Raw genomic sequence first — 10,190 nt, 5'->3', positions numbered from 1 at the left:
GAGGGACAATACCTCAGTATTTCACTATATTACCTCTGAAATTGGTGGACTGTCACAAGATAACTGATTTTTCCGCTGAACTATTGGCCTGGATACACAGACTGCTGATTAGATTGGCAATGGTTTTAAGACATTCCTCTAGCTCGGTCTGCCAGCTTGTCTCTTTTTCACAAGCATTCACAACACAGTATCACACTTGTGCACACCTTTCATCAGTTCTTGGCGAGATTGCTTTTTATTTCTAACTAAGATTACACGGATTGTGAGAAACACGCAGACAGCTGCAGAAATTTGTGGTGAAAGGCTTTCATAACAAATACACTCCTGGAAATTGAAATAAGAACACCGTGAATTCATTGTCCCAGGAAGGGGAAACTTTATTGATACATTCCTGGGGTCAGATACTTCACATGATCACACTGACAGAACCACAGGCACATAGACACAGGCAACAGAGCATGCACAATGTCGGCACTAGTACAGTGTATATCCACCTTTCGCAGCAATGCAGGCTGCTATTCTCCCATGGAGACGATCGTAGAGATGCTGGATGTAGTCCTGTGGAACGGCTTGCCACGCCATTTCCACCTGGCGCCTCAGTTGGACCAGCGTTCGTGCTGGACGTGCAGACCGCGTGAGACGACGCTTCATCCAGTCCCAAACATGCTCAATGGGGGACAGATCCGGAGATCTTGCTGGCCAGGGTAGTTGACTTACACCTTCTAGAGCACGTTGGGTGGCACGGGATACATGCGGACGTGCATTGTCCTGTTGGAACAGCAAGTTCCCTTGCCGGTCTAGGAATGGTAGAACGATGGGTTCGATGACGGTTTGGATGTACCGTGCACTATTCAGTGTCCCCTCGACGATCACCAGTGGTGTACGGCCAGTGTAGGAGATCGCTCCCCACACCATGATGCCGGGTGTTGGCCCTGTGTGCCTCGGTCGTATGCAGTCCTGATTGTGGCGCTCACCTGCACGGCGCCAAACACGCATACGACCATCATTGGCACCAAGGCAGAAGCGACTCTCATCGCTGAAGACGACACGTCTCCATTCGTCCCTCCATTCACGCCTGTCGCGACACCACTGGAGGCGGGCTGCACGATGTTGGGGCGTGAGCGGAAGACGGCCTAACGGTGTGCGGGACCGTAGCCCAGCTTCATGGAGACGGTTGCGAATGGTCCTCGCCGATACCCCAGGAGCAACAGTGTCCCTAATTTGCTGGGAAATGGCGGTGCGGTCCCCTACGGCACTGCGTAGGATCCTACGGCCTTTGCGTGCATCCGTGCGTCGCTGCGGTCCGGTCCCAGGTCGACGGGCACGTGCACCTTCCGCCGACCACTGGCGACAACATCGATGTACTGTGGAGACCTCACGCCCCACGTGTTGAGCAATTCGGCGGTACGTCCACCCGGCCTCCCGCAAGCCCACTATACGCCCTCGCTCATCAAACGGTTCACGTCCACGCTGTCGCGGCATGCTACCAGTGTTAAAGACTGCGATGGAGCTCCGTATGCCACGGCAAACTGGCTGACACTGACGGCGGCGGTGCACAAATGCTGCGCAGCTAGCGCCATTCGACGGCCAACACCGCGGTTCCTGGTGTGTCCGCTGTGCCGTGCGTGTGATCATTGCTTGTACAGCCCTCTCGCAGTGTCCGGAGCAAGTATGGTGGGTCTGACACACCGGTGTCAATGTGTTCTTTTTTCCATTTCCAGGAGTGTATTAACAGTCCACTATGCCTTGCAGTTGAATGGCAGTTATAATTCTCACACAGAATGTTGCTATGTTTCGTTGTCGATGAAGGAAAATATTGTAACGCTGGAGAAAGCCTTCACTAGGACGTCGATGAGCAGACAGTAACAACTCCCTCATACGAGGACCAAATACGGGAAGTTCAATATTAGCACAGCACCTATAGCTACGCTGAAGATTTTCGGTAGGAGCTCCTTGTAAAAGTTAGTGAATACTGTTTAGTGATCATTAACAACTTTTTAACATGGACGACTGGAAATGTATTACATCGCCAGCCGGCCAGAGTGGCCGAGCGGTTCTAGGCGCTTCAGTGCGGTCGCAGGTTGGACTCCTGCCCCGGGCATGGATGTGTGTGATGTCCTTAGGTTAGTTAGGTTTAAGTAGTTCTAAGTTCTAGGGGACTGATGACCTCAGAAGTTAAGTCCCATAGTGCTCAGAGCCATTTGAACGATTTTATTAGATCGCCAGACGAATCATATCTTTACTTGTATGAGAAGCGGTATGTTCGCTGTGGGTCCCAGGAAGCCTACCAAGAAGTACTCCGTGTAACGGATGGTGCAAGCTAGAGGATGATGTATTATATTTCACGAATGTTTTATCTACGTGGAAACAGTGTCTTCCGCTTAATGTGATATGTATCTTGAATCAGAATGGCTAAATTGATGTGCTGAACAACCAGGTTTTGCCATTTATCCATTGTCTTGACGAAGACTGTTACATTACCAGTTCTGTTTACGAAAGTTAAAATGTTTCTGTCCACAGAACTAAAATTGTCACTGCATACACTATGTGATCAAAAGTATCCTGACACCTGGCTGAAAATGATTTACAAGTTCGTGGCGCCCTCCATCGGAAATGCTGGAATTCAGTATGTTGTTGGCCTACCCTTAGCTTTGATGACAGCTTCCACTCTAACAGGCATACGTTCAATCAGGTGCTGGAAGGTTTCTTGGGGAATTGGTTGGTTGGTTGGTTTGGGGAAGGAGACCAGACAGCGTGGGCATCGGTCTCATCGGATTAGGGAAGGATGGGGAAGGAAGTCGGCCGTGCCCTTTCAGAGGAACCATCCCGGCATTTGCCTGGAGTGATTTAGGGAAATCACGGAAAACCTAAATCAGGATGGCCGGACGCGGGATTGAACCGTCGTCCTCCCGAATGCGAGTCCAGTGTCTAACCACTGCGCCACCTCGCTCGGTTTCTTGGGGAATGGCAGCCCATTCTTCACGGAGTGCTGCTCTGAGGAGAGGTATCGATGTCGCTCGGTGAGGCTTGGCACGAAGTCGGCGTTCCAAAACATCCCAAAGGTGTTCTATAGGCTTCATGTCAGAACTTTGTGCAGGCCAGTCCATTACAGGGATTTTACTGTCGTGTAACCACTCCGCCAGAGGCTTGCATTATGAACAGGTGTTCGATCGTGTTGGAAGATGCAATCGCCATCCCCGAATTGCTCTTCAACAGTGAGAAGCAAGAAGGTGCTTAAAACATCAAAGTAGGCCTTGTGCTGTGATAGTGCCACGCAAAACAACAAGGGGTGCAAGCCCCCTCCATGAAAAACACAACCACACCATAACACCTCCGCCTCCGAATTTTACTGTTGGCACTACACACGCTAGCAGATGACGTTCACCGGGCATACCCACACCGTACCATCGGATCGCCAATTGTGCACCGTGATCCGTCACTCAACACAACGTTTTTCCATTGTTCAATCGTCCAATGTTTACGCTCCTTACACCTAGCGAGGCGTCGTTTGGCATTTACTGGCGTGATGTATGGCTTATGAGCAGCCGGTCGACCATGAAATCCAAGTTCTCTCACCTCCAACCTAATTGTCATAGTACTTGCAGTGGATTCTGATGCAGTCTGGAATTCCTGTGTGATGGTCTGGATAGATGTCTGCATATTACACATTACGACCCTCTTCAAATGTCGGCGGTCTCTGTCAGTCAACAGACGAGGTCGGCCCGTACGATTTTGTGCTGTACGTGTCCCTTCACGTTCCCACTTCACTATCACATCGGAAACAGTGGACCTAGGGGTGTTTAGGAGTGTGTAGATCTCACGTACAGACGAATGACACAAGTGACACCCAATCACTTGACCACGTTAGAAGTCCGCGAGTTCCGCGGAGACCCCATTGTGCTCTCTCACGATGTCTAATGACTACTGAGGTTGCTGATATGGAGTACCTGGCAGTAGGTGACAGCACAATACACCTAATCTGAATAACGTATGTTTTTGGGGGTGTCCGGATACTATTGATCACATAGTCTACGTAAGGAACATACTGCCGCAATCACTCATCTTGACTGGCCTGTGAAGTCTTCTGTTTTGAAGTGCATGGAAAATCTTTGGTACCACCTGCAATAATGTGTTAAACGTCGGGGATGTTTTCCGTGGAACCTGACCAGTCGGCGCGAGCTGTTACGGCGGGGGTAGTTGGATACTTACACTTCTTACATCCAGAACATTGAGCACGACACTCCAAAGCGATTCGTGGATGGGTTACATTTTATTAAGATAAACGCATCAAATTTTATTTAACAAATAAAAAGAAAGTGTCGTGAGACTCCTTGTCTAACAGAGCCTTTCAATCTTCGATGCTACTTTTTGTGTGAAGTAGTTCCTCATTAGGCCGGAACAAGCCTGTGTCCTCCGCTCCAATAGCGCGAACCACTCAACCAAGAAGGCAGTCCGTTCAATAAATAAAATTTTATAAATCCTTCCATTGTTTCATATTTAGTCCTTTCCTACCCTACTTTTTGGCATTTGCTAATCATAAACCAAGACTTGTAACAAGCTCTCAGAATAATAAGAGAAAGGCTCTTTTACTACCTGAGTACCTGTCAGAATATTAACACAGAAGAGCTGCCAGAATAAGATTTTCACTCTGCAGCGGAGTGTGCGCTGATATGAAACTTCCTGGCAGATCAAAACTGTGTGCCGGACCGAGACTCGAACTCGGGAGAGCTTCTGTAAAGTTTAGAAGGTAGGAGACGAGGTACTGGCAGAAGTAAAGCTGTGAGGACGGGGCGTGAGTCGTGCTTGGGTAGCTCAGGTGGTAGAGCACTTGCCCGCGAAAGGCAAAGGTCCCGAGTTCGAGTCTCGGTCCGGCACACAGTTTTAATCTGCCAGGAAGTTTCATATCAGCGCACACTCCGCTGCAGAGTGAAAATATCATTCTGGAAACATCCCCCAGGCTGTCTTCGCAATATCCTTTCTTTCAGGAGTGCTAGTTCTGCAAGGTTCGCAGGAGAGCTTCTGTAAAGTTTGGAAGGTAGGAGACGAGGTACTGGCAGAAGTAAAGCTGTGAGGACGGGGCGTGAGTCGTGCTTGGATAGCTCAGTTGGCAGAGCACACGCCCGCGAAAGGCAAAGGTCCCGAGTTCGAGTCTCGGTCCGGCACACAGTTTTAATCTGCCAGGAAGTTTCACAGAAGAGCTGTTTCAGAGAACTAGATAGTTGTTAAACAATAGAATATACCGATTACGATAAAAATTAACCTACAGTCTATGATAAAAATCAATCAAAACAATCTCGACCGACTTTCAAGAGTTTCTTATTTATTAGCAACAGGTTTCGGCCCTTTCCTCAGACCACGCTCAGGCTTGTCACCGCCAGTACGGCTGCTGGTGGCGGTAGGCGGAGCGAGATCCATAGAAGTACGGTTGTGTCGCTCCGCCTGCCGCCATCAGCGGCTATAAAGACGGTTATAAGCCTGAGGATCGTCTGAGGAAGGGGCCGAAACCGGTTGCTAACAAACAAGAAAATCTGTAAACGCAATGGAGACTGTTTTTAATTGACTTTCAGCATTTCATACAGATCGCTGAGCTCCAATCAAGAATGCTTTCTAAAATTTTACATTCTATGAACTGAACGGATCGAGTGAAATGTGTAGTCATCACTCTGCCACGTAGGTCTTGTGCTGTATGTCTGTTGCAGACAAGATGAAGCACAAATAAGGTAGCTTTTCCTGAGATCAAATACACTGACACATGTATCGGCCTCAGAAAGAGAAGGTCTCTGTGTTAGAATACAAAAATTTTATTTGAGTGAACATATAAAGTAATTTGTTTAGGCTAGTTGTTGCACATAATTTAAATATTACAGTAGTAATACAAGTATTTTAGCGCAAAATAGTAGACAAATTTGAAATGTATTTTGTACACATTCCCCAGTCTTTATTTTAGAAATCGATAAAAAAGTACAAAGTGTTTCACATTATTAGGAATTTAATTTAGAATCCAAATATTAAGAAACAATTTTGTTTAAGATCGTCTGATTTCAACAATTTATGACGTTAATAGAGGTGCGTTACTTCATAATTAATAAATCTAAGATAAAAAGTCCTTGTCACACCTGCAGCCCATATTCCTTCACCATTTAGGAAAAATAGCTTAGTTTACTTTAAGTTAAAAAATGTAGTGATATTCTTAATTGTTAACGCACTTGAAGTTCTATAAATATCGTATCTTCAAGCTATCTCAAAAATGTAATAAGAAAAGCAGCTAATTCTCCAGTTCCACTCATTTTGTTGTACATAATGTTAACTTCTGATTTAAAATGAGTGGAAAATGAAAAGCTAGCGTAGAAGTTTAAATATTACATTGTATCATCATGAACCATTCCAACATTTCTGTGGATCGTCAGTACTTTATGAAAGTCATTCAGGTCCTCGAACACAAACATAATCAACAGGGATTTTCATAGTATTCTAGTTTAATTGCAAAAACGTACCAGCTCTTCATTAGCGCTGTTTCTTCCCAGTTAAAATAATAATAATTCCTTACTTTTATATGAAAATGAGTTAAATTGACAGATTGTTCTGAAATAAACTGAAGCCACTCTCAGAGTTCTAGTAGGTTGAAATGTCAATTAAAGTCATTTTATTTTAAATGCTGTATATGATTTCATATTTGACATTCGCAATGAAAGAGCAGTGTTTCACTTACATGCTGCAGTTATTCTATTGTTGGAACTGCAGCAAAACGTCTTTAACAAAAGAACAAGTAATTCACTAAGGCTCACGTTTTGGCAAGTGAAGGAACAGCGCTGTTTGAAAAACGTTTCTTACAACAAAAATGTCAGTTATAATACGGTTTGCAATGTTTTTTTGGTAGGACAATCAGATCCACTGAAATAGGAACTTCCAAGCAAGGTTTGCTCGAATTATTCAGAATCCTTTCATCCATTTGGCACATTCTTTTGTCTGTCATCATCGCGCGAGATCGCTTTACACGAGATTTCAACCTTTCATTACTGCAGGTTCCATCTGCTAATTCTAATTTATAGTATGCGGCCGATGTGAGAGGCGAATCCTATATTATAATATTTAGGAAAATTAATTGCATTTGCAAGCTATTTTTAACTAGCGAAGGTTAAACTGCTCAAACATTTTTAGTACATTCACCACAAACGTAAAGTTGACTAAACTACACTGAAATGCGAATATGAGAGAAGTATATTTTTGGAATGGAATGTTGCACAACAATTCCATGTAAACTACGGAATGTCTGAGAATATCTATCGGCTTTTCGTTGTAGTGGTTCATAGTAGCACCCAGCGCACTGTAAGATTGGATAAAAGGAAGTTGTGTTGTGCTGTTTCTTGTGAATGCCGCAGACCACTTTGCTAAGTCCACACGAAGTTTCGATGCCGCCTACAATGTTTGTTGCGTGTGTTGATGACAACACAGTAGTTCACTGTGTACTCGCAGTCACGAGATGCAGGCGGATATAGATAAATATTTCCAGCTATCAACGCGGTAACCAATGATTATAGCATGTAGCACTTCAGACGGTTGTTTCAAAATGGTGAATTATTGATTAGTTTTGTCTCAAATCTTACTGCGTACTGTGAAGCCTTCTTTTATCGATGTGTGTCGTTACTCGGTTAGATTAGTGTCATGTTTCATTTGAAGCTCGCTTCGCTGTCAGCATCTCCGTACCACTCTTTCGTGTAAGTTTCTCTGACGGTGGTTCGTGAGAAGAGCATCTCCCTGGCAGTGATGGGTTCGCGCAGGGTGGCGCTACGCGAGGAGCGCGGCGAGTGCTCGGGACTGCTGACGTCACCAGACCAGCCCCTTCGGCCCACGGGCGCCACCCACTGTTCGGTGAACTCGGACGCGGACCGGGCGAGGGACGGCTGGCTTGTAGAGCGAACCAGACTGCCGTGCGGCCCGTAATCTTCGTCGTCGGACACTCCTGCAGTGCCCGAGTGCCGCGACCCGGGCCTGTAATAGGAGCTGGCGTCGCTCAGCGTATCCGCTATGTCCGGCCTCGCGAAGTCCACCATCACTTCGGTCATGGAGCGGACGTCCATGTCAGATCTGACGCTGGACCTGGAAGGCCTCCTGAAGCGCGCCGGCCCTGCCGGGTGCCCAGTCGTGTCGGCGACGAGCGTTCGCACCGAAGACCCACCGTCAGAGTCGTATTCGTACAGCGTCGGGAGCGAGCTACGCCGGCTGCGCGTATCCCAGTCAGTTTTGCGCTTGTAGCGCTGGTTCGAGGAGCTGGAGGTGCGTTGGTCGTAAGAGGGCTTCTCTGGTGGAGTCAGAACTCTTATAATCACGTCCCACTTCTTAGGCTCGAATAGCTTCTCGTACCGTTGGTCTTTTCTGATACGCTCGTAATCCTCACGGACAGTGGCTTCTGTGAGAAGTGTACGTAGTGTCGACTCCGTAGTAATTATCTGCCTCCACTTCTCTCTGTCTTCGATAGTGAGTACAGCTTCGCTCGTTTCGACTGGGCCTTCCGAGACGAGTGGCTGTGTAGTTTCGGTCACGGGAGGCGGGTTGAGCACGCGAATGAGCACGTCCCAGTTGGGCACTGTCGGATCCTTCGGAGGCACCTCCAACGTGGTCGTGTACTGGCGTTCGATATGCATCTGTGCCTGATGCCGTTCGGCTACAGGCGTGAGTGGAGCACCGGATACGGACGAAGCCTCCGAGAAACTTTCCCATTCCGGAGCGGACTCGTCTCCGGGAGTGCCCGTGTGCGTACCGGGTGCCGGGTAGTTGCGGATGACGACGTCCCATTTGGGATTCACCGGTGGTTGCGGTTTGGTGTGGTATTCTGTCACTTGGCGACGATGGCGCTCCACGTCTTCGATAGTACGCTTCTCGGTGATAGTACGCAAGAAGACGTCGTCGACGACGTGCGAAGTGATCTGTGGCCGCGGCTCTGCTACCACTGGAGGTTCTATCAGTTCCAGTGTGGTAGCAGGCGTGATGTCCAACTCGCTCGTATAGTGTCTCGACGGGACGATCGGAGGAGGTGGTGGGGGAGGAGGAGCGACGTTGGTCTCGCTGGTGAAGCGTTTGTGAGAATTATCGACAATTTCGGACATCGATCTCGTGTCAGTCATCTCAGTATTGAGGGTGTTGAGGCTCGCCAGCGACCTACCAGAGGAGACGGACATGCGGCGCTGCGGGGAATCGACAAAATCTTCTCCCTGAGACCAGTTGTCATTATCGGGAATCGACCTCTGGGATAGGGTCTCGTTGGTCATTTCGCGAGTCTGGTGCATATCTTGTTGGCGACGGAGGATTCGGGAATAGACCGGTGGGGTTTGGGCGTACTTGGCAGGTGGTGGCGGAGGGTGGAGCTCGGGAACGTAGGAGAAGGTAGTCGCGCTGGAGACAGGAGGAGGGATGTCGGTGAAGGAGCCCTCGCGCTGTTCTAGGATAGTGGTGAGGTTGCGGGCCTGGATGCTCATGGTGCTCTCGACGTCGGAAGGAGGCGGCGTGGGCGCGGGCGGAGACGGGGCGGCCCGCTTCACTCGCACCGACACGTCGAATTTGGGCTCTGGGAGAGGCGGGGGCGGCACCACGTTCACCTGCGCCTCCGAGTAGAAGCTGGAGCCGCCCTCGGCGTGCTGCACGAACGCCTTGTTCTCGTAGCCGGAGCCGGCGGAGCTGACGGTGCTGGGGCGGCGCAGCGAGCGCGTGTCCACGTCCTCCGCCTCCGAGTGCGCCGAGCTGGGCGACTCGGACGGGTAGTCGCTGGGCAGCGTGTCCGAGTGCTCCAGGATGAGCGCCGCGTCGGACCCGGAGGTGCTGCCTGCCGTGGCGTGCGCGCGCGGGATCTTCAGCCCCTCGAACATGGAGATGTTGCCCAGGCTGGAGCCGGACAGCTTGGTGATCTCGGAGCCGGTGCCCGACGCGCTGAGCGGGTGCCTGCGCACCACGGCCAGGTTGCGCCGCTTCAGGCAGACGTAGGAGCAGCCCAGGCCGAGCAGCAACAGCGACAGGAAGAGGATGGCGCAGATGATGAGCAATATCTGGAAGCCGCTAAGCGGCGGCTCCACCGCCGCCGGCGTCGTCGGTGACAAGCTGTGCGATCGTAAAAGGTAAATACTAAAATACCTTCCACAATGAGGTAAAATGGTAAAGCATTTGGTCCAAAAACAGAGTAAAAGCAGTACACTGAAATC

General features: G+C 49.1%; 1 protein-coding gene across 2 annotated transcripts in view; it reads right to left on the bottom strand.

Moving 5' to 3' along the window:
* Positions 1-5,912: 5,912 nt before the first annotated feature.
* Positions 5,913-10,190, bottom strand: part of LOC124723128 (flocculation protein FLO11) — a 196,042-nt gene continuing 191,764 nt past the window's right edge. For both annotated transcript variants that reach the window (XM_047248315.1, XM_047248316.1), the window contains one exon: positions 5,913-10,089. In XM_047248315.1, coding sequence (XP_047104271.1) covers positions 7,668-10,089 — 2,422 coding nt within the window. In that variant the 3' untranslated portion in view covers positions 5,913-7,667. The remainder of the gene's footprint in view (positions 10,090-10,190) is intronic.

Source organism: Schistocerca piceifrons, chromosome X (assembly GCF_021461385.2).
Source record: "Schistocerca piceifrons isolate TAMUIC-IGC-003096 chromosome X, iqSchPice1.1, whole genome shotgun sequence".
In the NCBI taxonomy this organism is placed as follows: Eukaryota; Metazoa; Arthropoda; class Insecta; order Orthoptera; family Acrididae; genus Schistocerca; species Schistocerca piceifrons.
The sequence above is the reverse complement of the archived record's forward strand: the minus strand, read 5'-3'. Positions and strand labels throughout refer to the sequence as shown.